This window comes from Talpa europaea, assembly GCF_964194135.1.
Source record: "Talpa europaea genome assembly, chromosome: 3".
In the NCBI taxonomy this organism is placed as follows: Eukaryota; Metazoa; Chordata; class Mammalia; order Eulipotyphla; family Talpidae; genus Talpa; species Talpa europaea.
Genome location: NC_140069.1, coordinates 6,055,220 through 6,076,512, shown reverse-complemented (window position 1 = coordinate 6,076,512; position 21,293 = coordinate 6,055,220). Strand labels below are relative to the sequence as shown.

At 36.8% G+C, this 21,293-nt stretch overlaps 1 protein-coding gene across 2 annotated transcripts in view; it reads left to right on the top strand.

Annotated features, from left to right (window-relative positions):
• EFR3A (EFR3 homolog A) overlaps positions 1-21,293 on the top strand; it is a gene marked incomplete at its 3' end in the record, with an annotated part of 50,585 nt that overhangs the window by 13,390 nt on the left and 15,902 nt on the right. For both annotated transcript variants that reach the window (XM_084229530.1, XM_084229529.1), the window contains exons 6-17: positions 231-368; positions 3,049-3,127; positions 5,220-5,355; positions 7,279-7,446; positions 10,288-10,402; positions 10,904-10,955; positions 12,449-12,621; positions 13,034-13,109; positions 16,467-16,628; positions 17,261-17,392; positions 20,045-20,112; positions 21,087-21,214. In XM_084229530.1, the coding sequence (XP_084085656.1) occupies positions 231-368; positions 3,049-3,127; positions 5,220-5,355; positions 7,279-7,446; positions 10,288-10,402; positions 10,904-10,955; positions 12,449-12,621; positions 13,034-13,109; positions 16,467-16,628; positions 17,261-17,392; positions 20,045-20,112; positions 21,087-21,214 (1,427 nt within the window). The remainder of the gene's footprint in view (positions 1-230; positions 369-3,048; positions 3,128-5,219; positions 5,356-7,278; positions 7,447-10,287; positions 10,403-10,903; positions 10,956-12,448; positions 12,622-13,033; positions 13,110-16,466; positions 16,629-17,260; positions 17,393-20,044; positions 20,113-21,086; positions 21,215-21,293) is intronic.

The following is a 21,293-nucleotide window of genomic DNA, read 5'->3' as shown; positions in this document are numbered from 1 at the left end:
CAGTGCAAATATGCTCTAGAAAGAAACAAGTTACACAACTGAACTTACTTCTCCCTTTTGGGAGATTATGTGATTAACTTTGGTGGTGTTGAATTCATGAAGTTAGAGTCAAGTTTTAGAATCTTTGTGGGACAGAAAGAAAATATTATAACATTTTAACAGACTTCTTTTATTAGAACTGGTGTTAGAGTTCTTGCATTCATTTTTCTCTACTTCTCGTATGTTTTCAGTCGAATAGGCCCTCCTTCTTCTCCCACAGCAGCTGAAAAGGAAGAGAATCCTGCTGTGCTGGCTGAAAACTGTTTCAGAGAACTGCTGGGGCGAGCCACTTTTGGGAATATGAATAATGCAGTTAGACCAGTTTTTGCGTAAGAAGTTTGTGTTTTATTGCTTACTTGTGACTGTCGTGTAAACTCTGCGTTGATTTACTTTCAGAGGACAAATCATTTTTCCCTTGCATGAGTTAGTTATGGAAACAGTGCAGCATTGTGGGAAGAGACCAGGTTGAGTCAGACAAGAGTATTGGTTCAGCCATTTACCAGCTTTTTCCCTTAAACATAGAATCATGTACATCATTTAACTTTAATTTCTACTCACTGCTTGAGATGCATATATGCAGGAAAACAAATTTTTCATTTTAACAAGTAACTTTTTTATTACTAATTATTTTAAATTATGTTTATTAGGTAATATTGATAAACACCACTGTTTATGCTTTAGGTATGTGGGTTCACACCTCTGCAAGTGTTAAAACAACACTCCCACCACCAAAGCACTAGTAATCTTCCATCATAGTCCATTGGGCCTCCTCCCGCCTACCCTACCCCCCAGACTCCAAGGCTACCAACTGGTAGCCTTAGTTCTGCACTCAGATTTCTAGGATTTGTTTTGAGAAAACTTATTTTTTAAAGCTGTAGAAAATACTGTCTTTTTAAAAATGACATCGTTTTGGTGGTTAACATGTAGGAAAATGTTGTTGACTTTTTTGGTATGGATCTTATATCTGATTTTGGTATAAACTCAAAGTCTAGGAATGACTTTTAAGGTACTTAGAGATTTATTTTTTCTTTTGCGTTCTCTGTGTACACAGCCATCCATGAATAAGGACAGTTTTGCTTCTTCCTTTCCCATCTTTACACCTTCCAGTTCTTACTGCGTTAATTAGGACCTCAGGTACACTGTGGAATCAAATGATAATATCGGGCCATTCTTTTCTCTTATTTTGAACAGAATGCTTTTAACATTTTTCCGCTGAATTTTTGTTTTTATTTACAATAGAAAACTTTCATTGGTTTAAGAATTACTTATATTTTCTTTGCTGTCAGTTTTTAAAACCACAAGCATTTTTTTGCATGCTTTATCTGAAAGCCTTTTTGAGTGGTTCTTAGGAAATTTAGCATTTCTTAGGTCAAGTTTAAAGTTTAATACTTGTTTTATATGTAAGAGTTCAACATTTTCTTCCCTCTTCCTTAGAAAGACAAGGTGAAATTCTTGTCTTAGTCTATTTTGACCAGAATTTCAGTTTGTTTTCCAACTCCACTCATTGGATATTATTGCTACTCAATTTATGTCTTGCTTATTTTGACATGTGTTTTTCACTTCCATTGCTCAATATTCCTTTTTGTCTTTCTGTTCTTTTTTCTGAAAATATTTTTCTCCCTTCCTGAAATAAGCCCTCCAGAAATTCCTTTATAGAATATCTAATTTATCCTCATTGTTGCAAGTTTTGGAGGGTATTATTGATCAGCACTTTGAGTATATTATTCTGCCCTTTTTCTGGTGTGTTGAAAATCTAGTTATATTTCTTTTTGAGGTGAACTGTTGTTCTCTTTACTGGATTCCTAAACCTGAGGGTTAGATTTTTTCTTGTTTTTTGTTTAGTTGTTTTGAAATAAAAAAATTCTCTGATTCTTTTCTTTCATCCTATCTTTGATCTCCTTCTAAAACTGGTTAAAAGTATTTATTAGGTCTTCTCCTTTTATACTTCTTGTCTCAAGTTTTCTTACCCTTTTTATTTCTTTGCTTCTTTGTGCTACATTCTAGGTAATTTATTCAGATTTGGTTATTTTCTCTTTCTCTCTGTCTAAATTGTTTAAATTGATATTAAGTTTCTAGATTCAGTATTATGTGTTGTATATGTGGAAATTGTATTTGGTTAATTCTCAAGTTTACTTGGTCATCTTTGACAGACTTTTTACTCAGTTGTCAGATTTTAACACCTTTTCTCTTTAAGCATAAAAATAGATTCATTTAAATTTTTTAATCCATTAATTCCAGTAATATCTCTAGTTCTTGAGGATCAGATTCTGCTACCTCTCATTCATAGTGGCTTTTTATTTTATGTGTTTTGTGAACTTTAAATTTGAGCTCATTCACTGTAAATTTACTTGTGGAAATTCAATGAGGCCTGAATTTATAGTGTGTTCTCCACAGAGATTTTATTTTGCTTCTGCTGGAGCCATGGGTGAGGTGCCATCCAGCCACCACTTTGAGGACATTCTTAACTTAGGTTTTCTGAGCCACACGATTACTGTGAATTCTGTGAAACCTGGGTGCTGGGTATGTGGTTGAATTCTCCAGAGAGACTTTTGCGGTTCTCAGAGCCAAGGTTAAGATGGATGAGCTTTGTCTCCAGCCTCCTGTATCTGCAGCCCTTTAAATCACTGCTCCTCCTCCACCACCACCCCCACCACCCCCACCCCCACAAATGTCCACATTTGACAGGTCTAAAGCTATATGCCTCTGGGACAGCTGCTGACTTCAGCATGTACTTACCTCTCTAGATTCTTGCCACAGTGTGGAGTTGAGACTAAAAGAGTTTTCTTTTTTACCAGCTCTTCTAAATATTTATAAGTCTTACATGTTTCCTAGCCTTTTATTATTGTTCTATGAAAGGATTGGCAACTGGGGTAATGTGTGGAAACTTCGGCTTTCTTTTAGATAATGTTCTTTTGACTGTTAAACTTTACATATTGTTGATAACTCTAAGGAAAAAAGCATGATATAAATAAGCAAGTCTCAATTTAGTTTTTTTATTGTTAATTACAGGCATTTAGATCATCACAAACTGTGGGATCCCAATGAATTTGCAGTTCACTGCTTTAAAATTATAATGTATTCCATTCAGGTAAGATTTGGTTAACTATTGATAAGTAATGCTGGTTCTGTAGACACAGATACCAGGGAACAGATAGAGGACATTGTAGGATATAGGACTTGTCCTTAAATTTAGTCCTTTGTCTCGTTTTATTTTATTTACCACTTGTATTTTTATTTGCCAAGATGAAGACTTATCTAACCCAAAGAACTAAATGATTTTACGATGGTGCCCTTTATTTTGTACTTATTGAATATGCTTACTGTGTATTTATAGTTCACTGATTAACTGGTATTGGAATTGATAATAATTATGTGCAGGATATAGTTGGTAATGGTAAGTGACATTTATTGAGTATTTACTGTATAATAGTGCATATATTAACCCCTTTAGTCTTTATAGGACTTATGTGAGATCTCTTTTCTACTGCAGAGGACACCCACCTTGGTTTTCCTCAAAATCTGAACAGACATAGTTAGCTCTTAACTCGTGGGATTTTAGCTTTATTAAAAATATTTTTTAATGCCCTAAAACTTCAATAACGTGAAGGAGTTAAGGTAGTAAGGAAGGAAGCAGCACAGCTTCTAGTGTAAGTCATACCACGATTTGCATCCTAGGTATGCTGTTTACTGTTTGTATGAAAGGGGGCAAATTACTTAACCTCCCTGAACTCCAATTTCCTTTACTTTGAAAAGAAATCTTAATATCCTAATACATACTTCTACTGGTGTATGCGTATGTGTGTGTATATATGAACTAAACTCTTGTCTTAGTCTATACACACACGTGCACACAACCACATAAGGCTGCTGTTGAGCAGGTCCTCCTTACTTTATGAAGTAGATTTTGTTATTGTCCACATTTGACAGGTCAGAAACAGACCCTTTTAGAGAGTTCAGGTAACCTCACTAAGAAAGAGAAAGGTGTAACCAGCTTGGAAACTTGGGTGTGGGGGCCTATCGACAGGCAACCCAACCAGGGGAGTCAGCGGGGAGTTATTTTTCATTTGCTTTTTTAACAGCTTGATGCAGAGCAGCAGACCTTTTCATAACACCTACCTGAGTATGGGTTTGAAATAACAGCTCTGCAGCCCCATTTAAAAAAAAAATATAAGCATATGCACTGAAATTAAGCATTTATCTGTACTGTTTTAGATTTAGGTTTCAGTATCATTCCAGTGATTAATCAAATTCATATATACGTGATAAAATTGCCTATGTAAATTGTGTTATTTTGATGTCTTCTTGATTTAAATTTCTTCAGGCATACATTGATCAGAATGCCTGTTGATTAGGTGAGAGCTGTCTGTTTAGCGTTGTTAGGTATCCATAATAAGAAATAGTATTTATTTAGTTTAGGTAAAGGAAAAGTACAGTAAATGTTAAAAGCTGTTTATTTTTGAACAATATTTTGTCCTGTTATCAAATTATAAGAGTTTGTTGTGAAGCTGTTGAGAAGTATAAAGAGGACACATTTTTCTCATAAATACCTCTCAGAGATGGCCAGAGTTAATATTTATATATAATGCTGGTCTTACATACTTTGTAAAAACTAAATTGAATATTATTGATTGTAGTATTTTGTAACTTTTCACTTAGGGTATCCAGTATTTTATAGTATCCTTACTTATTTTTAGAAAGAATGATTTTAGTGACTACTTTTATCCCAAACATCAGTACCAGTCCCCTGTAACTGGGTATTTGTTATGTGAATTTCCATTCTTTTTTTTTTTTTTTTTTTTTTTTATAGAGGCATGTTTTTATTTATTTATTATATTTGTTTGTTTGTTTTGTTTATACATGCACTGGGTACAGTCAGAAGCGCGGGAGGGTGAGAGAATTCACCAGAGCCAGAGTGGGGAGCAGAGCAGGCAGAGGGACTGAAGTACACTGCTGAGGGGAGCAGCGGGTGGCAGGAGAGGTCTGCGCACCATGTGGGATCCTCCTCCGGTGGCCGGGGAGCAGCCGGGGATCGAACCGGCGCCGCAGAGGCCGCAGGCAGCTTCGCAACCCAGCGCTCAACCGCTGCGCCACCGGGGAGGCCCCTGAATTTCCATTCTTACGAATTGTTCCAGGATGCATAAAATTGTTCACACAACTTTGTACTTTTTTGCTTTCTTTAGGCCCAGTATTCTCATCATGTGATCCAGGAGATTCTAGGACACCTTGATGCTCGTAAAAAAGACTCTCCACGGGTCCGAGCAGGTATTATTCAGGTTCTGTTAGAGGCTGTTGCCATTGCTGCTAAAGGCTCCATAGGTGAGTGACTTCCCCACCTTCCACACATAATAATACATTACTCTGTTTCAAAGTGTTTCTTACTTGGTTATAGCAGTTTATGGAAAAATATTTGAAAATACTTGTAATATTTTTAAATGTGCTGTAATTTCTCTTGAAATTTTAGATTTCTGTGATTATTCTCCTACTTCTTTAGTACACAGTTAAACATTTTTCTCTAAATCAGTCTTTTTTCTTTGCCCTTTTTCTCGTAAAGAGCTCTGAATACCAATTGTATGTAAACATCTCTGAGGATACAGATACAAAAAACTTTTTTTTTTTGAGTTAACTCCACCTAATACTGTCATACACAGCAGAATTTGATTACATATTTCACGAAAACCAGAATTAAGAAAAGAAGGGAAAATGGATTATCAAGAGCAAAATATGCTAACTTCTTTGGCTGGAATATGTGGTGCAACAGAAAGGAAGTCCGACAAGTGGCTTGTAGGTTAAAGTTGCAGCCAGATAGGTCATGGATGTGATTCTGTAGTTCATTGCCACACTTGAAAGGTTTACCTTGATCTATATCAGAGATGCACTGTGTGATAATCCATCTGCAGCAACATGTGGGACACAGTAGCAATAGCAGGTAGTTGTCACTGCGAGGCTTGAGAGAAAGAACTTGACCTTGGATAGCAGCAGTCAGAATGGGAATATGAAGTCACAGCATTTGAGAACTGGTTGACTGAAGGGGTGACCAGGATAAGGGGCAGGTCAAAGATCCTATTACCTACACATGACTAGAAGAATCAAAGTGTCTGTAATAGTATTGCCCGAGTTACTAGGAGAATCTGGTTATGGTTTCTTTGCTTCAAAATCAAAGTAAAAATAGAGTAGCTACTAAAATACTTTAATTTTCATCCAGTGTTCAAAGCATAGGCATTTTGGTGTGAACTTTTCATTATAACTTATCTCACAGAAATGAAAACAAGTTATTTAATTGAAAATTATTTAATTTGAATTATGAAATAAAACACATGATACAGTATCATAGTAATGTCTGTTATGTGTCAGGTACTGTGCGAGGCTCTGTACATTTAAAGGAGCATTTGAATGTGGCCACCAGAGAAGGCTGTGAGCGGGAGTGGGCGGCACTGAGTGCGGTGTGGTGGGTGACAGTTATAGCAGCGTGTGTGGGCTATTGGCAGGGGAACAAGTTTAGTTTACCTGAATCTTTTCAATCAGCTGGTCTCTGTCTGATAATTAGGGCAACAAACTTTTCCTTCTTCACTCACAAAAGATACAAAATAAAATTCCTATGCTATAATAAACTATATTATAGTTCCACAGATTCCATCACCAGTCAAGTTAAAACCTGTCCCAGTACACATTATTTTAAGTAGAAAGATTAGATAGGTGGAAAGTTTTTGGAAATCTTTTTTTTTTTTTCCTTAAAGAGCCGGGGTACAGTCCAGATGCATGGGGGGGTGAGAGGATTCACCAGAGACAGAGCGGGAAACAGAACAGGCAGACAGACTGAAGACACTGCTGAGGGGAGCAGCGGGCGAGGCAGAGGAGGTCTGCTCGCCATGTGGGTTGCTCCGAGGCCAGCGGGGATCGAACTGGCACTGCAGAGGCTGCGAACAGCTTCGCAGCGCTGTGTTCAACTGCTGTGCCACCAGGGAGGCCCAGTTTTTGGAACTCTTTAATGCAAGTACAAATATTGTGGGTTTTGTACCAGAAATTGAGATGGTGCGCTTGAGCTACTCAGGAATGTGTGTGCCGCAAAACTAAGAGACTTTCTTATTTAAGTACTTTTTTAAAAATGAACTGGTTAATTAATGCATTATTAAGTATTTCCAACTGCTTAGAAAATTCCCCAAATGTTGAGAAATATGAGGATTGATTTTGGTTACATAGCACCAGAAAGGTGTGTCTGCTCATATCGGTGGTGACTTGCAGGACCCACAGTGCTGGAAGTTTTTAACACGCTATTGAAGCACCTGCGACTCAGTGTGGAATTTGAAGCCAATGATTTGCAAGGGGGATCTTTAGGCAGTGCCAACTTGAACACAAGTTCCAAAGACAACGATGAGAAAATAGTGCAGAATGCTATCATCCAAACAATAGGTGAGTGCAGCCAACTCTTCAAAACTGTTATGTAAAACACTGGTTGTAAAAGCTCTCACAGAAGATTCTTGATTCTTAAGAGTACACAGTCAAAGATGAGTGATAGCTTAGACTCTTAAAAAGCTTCATATCTGTGCAGTAAACGTAGAATATTAGGTACTTGTTGCCCACATTCTCGTCTGTTAATACTTTCCTTTGTCATCTGCATGCATGCATCCTCTCTCCCTCTGTTTCTGTGAGTGAGTGTTGCACGTGTGTATGTTTGTAGCTGTGCAAGCATGTGTATATGTGTAGATAGATGATATGTATATGCTGTTCTTAAACTACTGGATAGTAAGTGCATATACACCAAGGCTCTTTACCACAGTGCCATTTTCTAAAGAATAAAGATATTTTCTTACATGACAAAGTACAGTTATCAATGTCAGTAAAATCAAGAGTGATCCAGCCCTTTAATCCATTTTTTTTTAACACAGTGGTCAAAGTAGAAAGTTACCTCCTTAAAAAATAAGCATGAGAATTTTGGGGGAATGAAATGATCTCACTATATATAAATAAAAATTAAAGCAAGCAAACTTTTTTCTACTTTAATTCTCTTCACTCAGTACCTTTAGAATAGCCAGGTCATGTTTTAATGTAACTACATGATTTCTATGATAATTTTAAAATTCAGTTATATTCTTAGGCTTTAGTACTTAATTTCTAATGGTTACTAACAGTTTCTGCTAAAAATAGTCATATGTAATAGTGTCTTTTTATCTGGGTCATTTTCCCACCTTTGGGGTACTTGTTTAGCAATAGTACTTTGGAGTACTTAATGCAAAGCTTTTTCATGTCACATTATTTCTAAAGCTTTATGGCTATAAATGTATCTATTCTGCATCCACATCTAACATTTATTTTTTGAATGTGTACATACATACACTAGATCCTGTGCTAGGGCTTTGCAATGATGTGGCTCTCACCTGGTGGGACTTGTTTGGTGGCTCTGTTCTGGGCAGTACCTGTGCCTCACCTGGTAATGGCCTCACCACAGGCATGGAGATTGTCCTGAGGAGGACAGGACCCCAAGCAGGTGTTTAGCACAGTGTCTCAGACAAGTAGGTGCTTCAGATTTGGGGAATGGCTGAAGAGACAGTATTGCTATGGGATCTCATTAAAGTTGAGATATTCTATTTATAGTTTAAAAAGTTAGTATCAATGTATATAGTAAACCTGACTTTTCTTGTGACTCTTAAATTTAATGTAAATTACCTGTGGATTTTCTGTGGTATTTTAAGATGATACATCAAATCAGCTCATGTTGTTTTCACCACATTAAATTGCTTTAGTGACTTTAATTAATTCAGTGTTACTGTTTCACTCTAGAATATTTAATTTGTTTCTCAAGTGTTTTATTATAAAATGTGTGTTAGTATTTCTGTGACATAACAACATTCAGAATAATGTGAAAATTAAAACATGAGAGAAAAGAAATGCAGGGTGCCCCAGTAAGATTTTTATCTCAGTGATGCTTGTGATTTCCTCAATATTTTCTTTAGAAGTTCTCAGATGGCCTGGATATTCCTTTTGGTTGGCAATGGAAGAGAAACACTGTAGCTTTTGTACTTCAAATGATGAGGTTGTTGGCCAAATTCTGCTTTCTTTGAAAATAATCAAGCACACTGCTCCCTGCTATTCAAATATAAATGACAGGTTTCGAGAGTGAGAAACTTTCAATACTCCATCCTCAGAGAGTGTGGTAATCTGCTTGGGACAGAAATCAATGTCCAGTTTGTACAGTGATAAAGAACATACCTAATTGGGTTCTTGGAAAGTTAAAAGTGCCTTATCGGAAGGTGGTAGAGCGTGCTAAAGCATGATTTTGGAAATCATGCTTAGCTGTGTGATTTCTAATATGAATTTTGAACCTCTCTCATCCTTATTTCCTTGAGAGAAGGTTAGTGATAGTACCTGGACTCACAGGGTTGTTATGAGGATCCCAATGATGAGCAATTTGAGTTTGTATAAATTATTTATTCTGATAATTGAAGCTGAAGGGTTAAATTGAAAAATTAATTTATGAAAGAAATATGTAATTGCAGATGATTTCTTTAATGATTGTTACATTTTAAGAATTGACCAAAACTGCCATGATTTCATATCTGTTCTGATCTTTCAAAGAAATAACAAAGTTTGAAGCTTGACTAATTGATAATTAAGTATTGTAAAGTCTCCTAGGACTAGAAAGCAAACCATCAAAAGCTACAGTAGATAAATTAAATATACCCAGAAAACCCAAGGGTACATGAGGGAAAAAAGATAAGAAAATTTATGTAAGTTGAACTATATATATTGAATTAACCTACAGGGTTAAACTAAAAACACGGCTCATTATAATGACATTCTCAAACATTTCAGCATCCTAGGAAACCAAAGTAGTGATCAAATTATGGAATTTTCACCAGACTAAGTGTAGCCTCATTACTGACTCATTCTTGTCCTTACAGAACAAGAATTTAGACCTGCGGTATGTGAACAAGGGTTCTTATCTGGAATACTCCCAAACTTTTTTTTTCTCTTTTTCTAAAATGCCAGTTAACTCAAATTAACAGTAGTCTGCCACTGTTAAAAATATGCACAGACTGTAAGATATTTATTATTTTATCTAAGTTTTAGCCAGTGTCATACTGATTAAATGATTTGGACAAATGAACTTCTATCTTCAGGGTTACATGTAGCTCATCCTTTCATGACATATTAAAAGTTTCAGTTCAAAATATATTATAATTTTGTGTTATTTGGAAAAATAATTTTAAATTTATAAAATTTATCTTAAGTTTAACTTAATTTTTTTTACAGGATTTTTTGGAAGTAACCTCCCAGATTACCAGAGGTCAGAAATAATGATGTTCATTATGGGGAAGGTCCCCGTGTTTGGAAGCAGCACCCATACTCTGGATGTCAGCCAGCTCGGGTATGTGTGTCCTTTCTCTGGTTTCCCAAACTCTAAATGTGAGCCTAATCTTGGGTTACGTTTCATCTGAACGAAATCTAGAAATTGTTTTTAATCCTTTTCTTTATTCTTTCTTAAACTGTCTATTCTTATTGTTACATGTTAAATAGGATACAATGCTTGTTTTTTATGTTTGCACTAAATGTCTCCTCCAACTTATAGTGTCTTTTAGTTTGGGTTATTTATTTGTGTTTTCACATGATTTAATTTTCATGATATTACATGCATGGGTCTGTGCCTTTGAGTGCCAAAAATATTTTAATTTTTTGTTTTAATTTTATTATATTTGACTCACGTGAAAATTGCTTTAGCATATAAAATGAGCCATGATTTCAGCTGGTATGAAAGTAGAATTTATTCAGCCAATATGAATGGAGTTTTTAAATCAGGAAATGATATAAATAAATGAAATAAATCTTAATTAGTATTAATAGCATAATACCAGTATTTTGTGTATTCTAGGGATTTAGGAACCAGGCGGATTCAGATAATGTTGCTGAGATCTTTGCTAATGGTAAGGCATTTAAGACAGGTGAAGCTGCACTTAATCTCAGATTGTTTAGGAGTGGTAAGAATAGCTTCATATTATCAGCTGCTTTTTCTTATATTGTAAGATGCTATTTATGATTGGCTTTTACCTGTGGTTTAGACATTTAAATAGTATGCTCTTTGTATTTTCTTTTCTTTTATTGCACTTATTTTTATTTACTGATTCTTCACCTTTCCTATCATATTATTTGATCCTCACAATGATGAAACACACAGAGGGCAGGAAGTATTACCAGTTGGTACATGAAGACATCTGGTCAGGAACTTTGTGGGGATGGAGTGGAGATTCAGTAAGGCCCTGAGCAACAGCATGGTGCTTGGGCCTGAAATACCCACTGTGCTATCTAGGTATTATGCTATTTCTTCAAATACTGGTTTATTATTTAGAATACAGGGCATGCCTAAAATGTGAGGTCTACGTTACTTTATACATTATAGTGATTGTATTCATCTTTGAGTGAATTACACCAAATATAAATGGTCGGGTGTTCCATATCTACCTACAATCGTGAATGAAAATTTGAATTAACCCCAAATTCCGTTGGATCCTAAGCCTTTTTATTAAATTCCCTGAGTAAATCATCTTGCCTCTAATCTTAATTGTACCACAAAATCAACTGAGTCATTGCCCATGTAGTTATGGTTAAAATGTTTAATAGGGGCCTCCCTTGTGGCACAAGGGGTTAGGACACAACCTATGAGCGTATCAGCAGCCTCTGCAGCACGAGTTTGATCCCCAGCTGGAGGTGACCCACATGGTGTAAGCAGACCTCTTCTGTTTCCCTGCTGCTCCCCTCAGCAGTTTATTTCAGTCCATCTGCCTGTTATATTCCCCACTCTGTCTGTGGTGATTCCTCTCACCTCTCATACCTCTGCCTGTAGCCCAGTTCTTGTGTGCATAAAAATAAATAAAATCTTAAAAAAAAAAGGTTTAATAGTATTTATGTACTTTAAAACTCTGTTTAGAAGAGAGGGATGTACTCAAATGTCAAATCAAGTAAGAAGCTTTTCGAAAATGAAAATGTTTCATATTAACTTAAATTGCTTAATTTAAAAGAATAATTGTCAGTTTAAATTTTAAAATCTCAGGTCTCACTTACTCTTTTTGCTACTTAATCTCCTTCTGCTCATTTAGTAATGACCAGCTCTCCCACATATTCTGAACCTCTCTAATAAACTTCAATTTTCTTTTATAAAATGGCATGTGATGGGAAAGCAGTGCATATCGGTGCTTAGATTTGTGCCTAGCACATGATAAATGTGAGTTTACTAATTTCATTCTCTTTATGAATGTTGTTTTTGTCAATTCAGTAAAATCCTCGTCACCTTATAGACAGATTGCCTTTTTATTTTCTTTCAGACTATATTCATACTTGCTAGTTCCTCATTTTAAGTTTCTTGTGAAGGACTCATGGCAAAGGTACCTTTGCTGTTCCTTTTTTTCTTCCCTGTAACCAGGTGACCTCTGGATACAAAGCTAAGACTATTGTTACTGCCCTGCCTGGGTCTTTTCTGGATCCTTTGTTATCACCATCCCTCATGGAAGACTATGAACTGAGACAGTTAGTCTTAGAAGTAATGCATAATCTCATGGATCGCCACGACAACAGGGCAAAGCTTCGAGGGATCAGGTAATTGCTATTTTTAAATCTAATGATAATATTTTAAAATTTTTACTTAATATGTTTAAACATTGTGATTTATTTTAATGTACGAATTTCAGGTTTATATTTTAAGGTAACAAATGCTTTAATAGTTTTTATTGTATTTTCAGTGATCTCATCTACTAGCAATCATGAGTTACATGATTTTTATTTTGGTTTTGCTTTAAACTTAGGAATAATGTTAGAAGTCAAGATTGCGTTATGCAGTTCTCCTTAATTAAACTTGGTCATTCAGTCATATCTATAGACTTTTTAAAAATGTTCTTGGGAATGAATGTAAATAGTACAAAATCCTAAATGTAACTGATTTGCATATAAGTCATGACATTTTAACTACATGTGCTATTTATTAAAGATGATATACATTGATTGTCTCTAGAATAATACCAGATGTAGCTGACCTAAAGATAAAAAGAGAAAAAATTTGTAGACAAGATACAAGTTTCATGAAAAAGGTAAGATTGTCTCCTAGAAAATTTGTGAGATGCGTTATATTCATTCGCATTGCTAGTTTTGTATTGATCTGTGATCGTAAGGTGAAGTCATAGAATCTGGAGTGACAACCTTACACTACCACTTTCAGCTTCTCCCGCCTTTCTGGAACATGCCTGACCGTTTGTGCTCCTGCCTGTGTTGAAGCATTGGATTGTGGGGTTGCTGTAATAGTTGCTGAATTTCTTCATGAAAAATGTTTCCCTCTGATTTCTGCTCTGCACTGCTCCTCACCCCAAGCATACATACTGATTCCGTTTTTAATGACTCTTTTATTGACCCATGTTTGTACCTCTTTTATAAATTTTTGAAAATACTTATTACCACCAAAAAAACCTATAGTGAATGTTTTGTACCAGGCATTGTTCTGTGCTCTATTTGGGACAGAAAGTTGAGGTTGGCAGGATCTGTCTTTAGCAGATCTTTATTTGTCTTTAGCTTTTCATTTTCACCTTTAGCCTTTCATTTTCCAGACACTGAGCTCAACACTGAGGGATAGAACCATACACACGTGCTGACTGGCCTTATGGTAATCTCAGCCTGGTGTAGAAATGAGTCTTGATCTATAGAGGTGTGAGGCACCCTTAGGGAGATAGGTAGGTGCAATAGGTAGGTGCAGGTAGCAGTAACCCATGCTCACTTCTGGCTCTTGACTAGATGGTGCTTTTATTTTGTTGTCACTCTCCATTGTGATTGCCCTGGCTTCAAGTTAATAGCCTAACTGTTAAAAACTTCATTTGAAAAGTAATTTTTAAATGATGCCTGATTGTATTAGGAATAAAAATAATTCTTTATGCTTGGCTATATTGTATATGAAATTAAAGTGGTTAGTAAACAGGACAAAGACATAGTAACTCCTTCCAACATTTTTTTTTTCAGTATTTCTTTATGTCCTTCAGTTAATGAAAGAACTTGCTTCCCAAAATCAATGAATTTTAATCACAATTAATAGAGTGACCTTTGAAAACTCATTGGTAACTAAATTTTTGCTTTTTGACTTACAGAATGACATTAAGCAGCCCAAAACCTTAGAACTGGATGTTATTTTATCTGGCAGGGCAGTGATAGAAATAATCCTTTTCTGTGTCTCATCTGGAATGTCAACCAATTTGAAAGACTACAGTTTAACTGAAAGATTAGAGGAGTAGTCCATGTAAAGTTTGAAGCTGGAAACATCTCTGAATTAGCCTTCTGTTTTATAATTTTAAGAAACTTATCTGGCTAAATAAGCATTTCTTAACTTTAGTATAAATAGTTTTTTTTAAGATGTTTTTCTTTAGGAGCAATCTGTTCACATCTTTATAATGTTTTATTTTTATAATTAGATACCCCTTTTCATTGTCTTCTGATTTGTTTTATCAGTGAGTGGCATATAGTGGAGGAGATGCCAAGAATGGGGTTATGTAGTCTTCAGAGGTACTGATAATGCCAACCACTTTGTAAAGTCATTACACCTATTTACACTACACTATTAGGAGATAATGTTAAATTTCAATTTGTTCTAATAGGATGGCTACATCATAAATGATTTTTTAAAAAATAAACTTGAATTACTTTAAGGAACCTGAGGCCTAAACTCACATGCTTGTAAGCACCATTTTTCTGACCATCTGTGATGTCCAGGAACCATAGGATTCAAGAATCTTCTAAGGCTTCATAGGGCCCAATATATAGACCTCTTGGCTACTGTGTACAGATCCACATGAGAGAAAGTCTGGGTTCAGAAAGGTGGAAGGGCCTCCCCGGTGGCGCAGCGGTTGAGTGCTGGGTTGCGAAGCAGCCCGCAGCCTCTGCGGCACTGGTTCGATCCCCGGCTGCTCCCCGGCCACTGGAGGAGGGTCCCACATGGCGCGCAGACCTCTCCTGCCGCCCGCTGCTCCCCTCAGCAGTGTACTTCGGTCCTTCTGCCTGCTCTGCTCCCCGCTCTGGCTCTGGTGAATTCTCTCACCCTCCCGTGCTTCTGACTGTACCCAGTGCATGTATAAACAAAACAAACAAACAAACAAATAAATAAATAACATGCCTCTATTAAAAAAAAAAAAAAAACTTTAAAAAAAAAAAAAAAAGAAAGGTGGAAGCCAAAATAACAGCTCCAGAATAAAGAGGGATCTGTAAGGAGTGTGTAGCTTTATATTTATAGCCAAACAGTGACTTGCCAGTACTATACAGCAGATTTAAACAGATTTTACTAGTCTTTACTAGGTTGACACAGCTGGAGAACTACAGGTCTGCCTTAACAAGGTAGGTCATCATTTTAAATAGAGAACAGAACAAAAGATACTTTTCACAGACAGCTGGGCTTCCCAAGACTGTGCTGTTCTCACTCAATTCTTTGCCCTAAAATGATCAGTCAGATGAGTCAGCTCAGTGTTAAGCTAAAGCTTAGGCACATATAAATGAGTAGCACCCCACTGTTCTTGACACTGGCTGCACATTAGAATTTCCTAGGAGTTCTGCTTTAAAAACACTGGTGCTTGGACTTTACCACTCATCATTAAGTCATATTTTGGGGATGGGCAGAGGTGAGGAGTGGGAAGGCAGAAACAGTTGGTGCTCAGTGAAGTGTCCCGGTGGTCATAGTTCAGTGTGGAGAACCATTGCCGCGGACTGAGTCAGCTACTGTGGTAACTTGAAATGGAGCACCACCTTCTTTCTGTTAGCGCACTTGGCAGTCAGAGCTGTGCCAGGACTGCTTTAGAGCCGCCAGGTGTCACGTCCTTTATTAACACATTTAGATTAGTTTGGCTTAGGGGGAAAAAGCTCTGTGTATCCTGGGGTGTTCCTGTGGCCTCTGCCCTATGGACAGATTTTGGGCTTGGCTTTGGTGACTTCTTGCCGGAGCATAGCAAAACCTGCAGATGCTGTTCCCTGGACAGCTCCTAACCCACGTTACAGGAGATTGTTGCAAGGCAAGAAAGCCTAGTAAGTTCCCCTTCAGCCAAATACACTTTATCACTGTTATGCTGTGTGGCAAAAAGTATATTCCATAACTCTACCATCCATTGCAATTTTTTCTCAAAGTAATCTATAATTTGCTTTTGACTTCTCAGATTATTACTAAAAACACTTATTGTTTACACTGAAACTATTTTTTTGCTACTTTTATTTAAGGTTTGTTCTTCAACTAATATTAGTTTGTAATTACATTAGTGTATTTGTTGATATTAATAACTGGAATGCAATTTGCTCATCTAATTGTCCACTTAAATTTCTTTTCCATATTAAAATAGCTATGTTGTAGGAAGTTCTCTGTATGTAGAAGTCTGCCTTTACCACATTTCGAACAAAATTTGTTTTTCTTCTGTCATTTCCCTTTTAAGAATGGGCAGCAGCTCTATCGGCATATATATTTGGGCTGTAAAGAGGAAGACAATGTGCAGAAAAACTATGAGCTACTTTATACCTCTCTTGCTCTCATGACGATTGAATTGGCAAATGAAGAAGTGGTTATTGATCTCATTCGATTAGCCATTGCTTTACAGGTATGCTTTTTTAAAAATTATTATTTAGACACCAGCCTTAAAGTGTTGTCTTTGTCCAAGAACATGAATTTTAAAAGGGAGGTTTCTACTTAAGATCTTGCTCACATTCATTTTCTTTGAGCAAATGGCGAGTGAACACTGACTGTGTGCTAAATATCGGTTAAGGCCCTAGCACACTGTGATGGAAAAGGTGACACCGACCTGTGCTCACACTCTCAATACAGTTGGGAAGAGCTTCATACATGATAATTACACATATGCAGTTATTTAGTTGGAGTTTAAATGTTGTGGCCCAAAGAAGAGTAAGCAGCAGGGCTATTTCTGTATCTGGAGGGGGAGTGGGGAAGGGTGTGTATGTGTGTGTTTGTGTGTGTGTGTGTGTGTGTGTGTTTCCCCACTCTCTTGGCCCCTGAGGTCCTGCCTAAGGAAGAGCTATTGACGTTGCAAGATTTAACTCTCCTGTAAATGGGCATTTATTCTCCTGTCATAATTAAAAAGTAAGTACCTTCTAATAAGGTGACATTTTGGTTAACATTCCAAACGGCTTCCAAGTCTTCAGTGTAAGCACAGAGAACATGCTAGTGGCGTGTGCATGACTTTGAGCCCTCAGCTGTGCCTGTGTCTTCATACAGGACAGCGCCATCATCAATGAGGACAATCTGTCCATGTTCCATCGTTGCGGGATCATGGCTCTGGTAGCAGCGTATCTCAACTTTGTCAGCCAGATGATCGCTGTCCCTGCATTTTGCCAGCATGTTAGTAAGGTAATGTATTTAGAAGAGATCTTCAACTTCAGTTATATAGAGGAAGGACCAATTTTTTTATAGTGATAGTTTTTAATTTTGATGATGATGTATCCACTTAAGGTAATGTTATCCTGTGAATAAATAGAAACTGCTGCTAAAACTACACTTAGTGTTTATTATGTATTTTCTTTGATGCCTATTTTGTTAGAATTTTTTTAATGTAATGGTTGAGTAGACTACATGGTTTTCTTCTAGAATGCTTAAATTCTCATATAATTTTTTTCATTTTAACCATTAATAATAATAGTATATAGGGCCTCCTTGGTGGCGCAGGGATTAAGTCTCAGCACTATCAAGCTATCGCCAGCCACTGCAATATGAATTCAATCCCTGGCCAGGCAGGCTGACCCACATGGTGCAGCAGACCTCTCACCTCACCCGCTGCTCCCCTCAGCAGTGTATTTCAGTAGATCCTCCTGTTCTGTGCCCCACTCTGTCTCTGGTGAATCCTTTCACCCTCTGCACCTGTGGCTCTGGCCTACACCCCAGTTCTTGTATGCATAAATAAAAAAAAAGCATTTAAAAAATAATAATAGTAGCATATAAACATTCTTAGATTATACTTTTTTTAAAAAGATTTATTTATTTATTTATTTATTTATTTATTTATTTATTTATTTATTTATTTATTTATTTATACATACAAGCACTGGGTACAGTCAGAAGCGCGGGAGGGTGAGAGAATTCACCAGAGCCAGAGCGGGGAGCAGAGCAGGCAGAAGGACCGAAGTACACTGCTGAGGGGAGCAGCGGGCGGCAGGAGAGGTCTGTGCGCCATGTGGGACCCTCCTCCGGTGGCCGGGGAGCAGCCGGGGATCGAACCGGCGCTGCAGAGGCTACGGGCAGCTTCGCAACCCAGCGCTCAACCGCTGCGCCACCAGGGGAAGCCCAGATTATACTATTTTTGTTACTGTTATTGTTTTAGTCCAATCTACTTGAACTAGTCAACTCCAAAATTTGCCTCTCAGATTTACCCTGTGTCATTTTGCTATTTTCAGTAGTAATTCATTAGTTACTTGCATGTTTTTACATTCAGAATTCCTCACTTACATGGTAAAAAAGTCCACTGTAATTTTTATTCTTTAAAGACATCTGTCAGAGAGAAGCTCCTTTTTATGAAATTGGAAGTACATCTCTGAGTCACCTCAGGTTTCTAGTATATTGTGAAAAACTCATTCATTCATTAACCCTTTGCACTCCGAACCATTCTGGACATTGGCTACCAGGTACTCGACGCTACTTTGCGGCGGAAACGTGCATTTACAGACCCTCGTATTATTTAGTATAATTTTGGAACCAAGTAACATATTATAATGATATTGGACTTATATGAATTGGGTGACATCGAGGAATGTATATTTGCAAAAAAAACAATATTTTATTGTTTATAATTTTGTACAGTATGATAAGTTTTGTAACACTCCCCAATATGCATTGCAGGCTGATTAGTGCATGTTTGACATGTCTGTATAGAGGTCTATCTGGAGCTCATCTTCACTACTACTTGTGTCATGAGACTCATTCGTGGTTGGACGCTTTGCCATTGTTCTAATAAAAAATATGAATAAATGCATGGGTTGAAAATTTCTAATTGTTATTACTAACTGACAAGATGATATTTACCAAAATAGCTTTCACCAAACAATTTATTCACTAAGAAAAGAATCACTTTTCCGATTTTCTCCTCGTTAGATCTATGTGCACTGCTCGAAGCTTCAAACCACAATGAGCTCAGCTTTGAAAATCTTTTCCTCCAGATGTAGACTTGTTTATTTGTAATTATATATCTCACTATACAGTGCGCGCTATGTTCGAAAACCGACTTTTCTTCTACAAACTCCCCTTATCGCTCTTTTCAAGTGGCGTCACGAAGTGCTCGGACCGTCGTGAGCACGCATCTCACGTTCTCGCCCGACACAAAACCCGCTGACATTTCTTGTATATATCTTAGTAATTTTATGATATTTTGATTTAATTTCTTGTGCCATTTCAAGATAAAACTTCAGGGAAACATGCATGTCTCAAAAAGTTGCGTTGAAATAACTCAATTCCCCGTAATCACTAATAAATTGCAATGTCCCCTGAGAGGGGACATCTGAGTGATATGCTAGAATTCCGATGTCCCCTGAGAGGGGACAGCGGAGTGCAAAGGGTTAAACAGTGTTTGAGTGAATAGTCGACATCAGTCACTGGAGATGCAACGATTAGGCTACCGAGTACCCTGTGTTGCTCACAGACAAGCAGAGGAGCCATGGCGCTCACGTGCCCTGAAGCTTTGTGCCCATGCTGCGGAACACAATGAAGTTGGACGGGCCTGGCAAGGGCCTGTGCTTCCTGACGCAATTTCCAAGTAGTGGCATTTGAGAAAATGCATCCCATTTTGTTGTCATGACTTTATTAACTTGTTAAATATTTAAGATAATAAATGTGGGGACAAAGTGAACTCTGCATTTGGGCTGTCAACATAGCTTAAGTTCCAAGATAAAGTGATGTCATTTCTTAATAAATGTTCAATTTTTTTGTTTCTGTTCCTTTTGTTTTCCAAATTTTCATAGCAATATCCTGAGGCGAGGTTTTTGATTTTTGTTTTGTTTTTGGATATTTTTTCAGGTTATTGAAATTCGAACTATGGAAGCCCCTTATTTTCTACCAGAGCATATTTTCAGAGATAAGTGCATGTATGTTAATTCTTTACATTTTAAAGAAGGGGTGCTGAATTGAGAAACCAATCAGTGATTATAAAAGAGTAAATTATTGTTAAAATGATGTTCTGCTGTTTCATAATGATTCCTTTGTGTTTCTGTCAATTCATCTAACTTCCTCCCCTTGCCATGAAAGTTCTTGTATACTACAAATGCAGACTCATGCATTGAGTCAATCTTTGATGACAAGACTTACTGTTTTTAATGTGGAGAGAAATCTCAAATACAGAATATGTTCTCATATAGAAAGTGACACTCCTTTCAGAGAGTACAATATCCTGTTCACGACTTTGAACAATAGATAACAGTTTTCATAAAATTGTGAGAGAAGGAATGTATTAAGGAAAGTCAATAAGTTATGCACTACATTCTTCTGTGCTGTCCAAACAAAAAATATATATGAACATTCTTTTCAAAAGTTTCATTGAAACTGTTGGGCTCTAAAAGCAGTTTAATATTGAAAGTGTCAGATTAAGATTATATCAAGCAATTTGAAGGAAAGTGAAACCTTTTGTGATTGGGCCACTGCTTCCCATCGCTGATTTTCCTGATCTGCTTTTCATTAAAAGTCAGTGAGATGTCAAGTCAACAATACTTTCATTTTCTTCTCTCAGATTTTTAATGAGTATGAAAGTTCATGCTGAATTTAGTCCTCTTCATTTAATGTGTGAAAACCAGAAGAATAATGTAAGGTTGACGGTACCATTGGAATGTTATAGGGGGGAGGATCCCAGCAGAAAGGTTAATGCCATGTGTATTTAAAGAACTCAAATTAGTCATATCAGAGATACTGCTTTTTCTATTACAAATAACAGTTTAAGGTGTACTAGTAGCAATCTAAGTTGTATTTATATTATTTAGGCTTTGATCGAGAATGTTCGCCTGTTAATTTATTTTTTGCTCAATAATAAAATAGTACTGAGTGACTTTTGTTCTGATCGACTCGACAGGCTTCCAAAGACTTTAGAGAAGCATGACAAAAATTTGTACTTTTTGATCAATAAAATTTCCGAGTCACTGGGTGGAAGTGGCTATAGTGTTGACAGACTGTCCGTGCCATATGTCCCGCAGGTCACAGGTAAGAGCAGGACTCTTACTCTATGATAATGGAGATTTTCTGCTAACTCAGCAGTGAGAATTGTTTGTGTGCTTATATA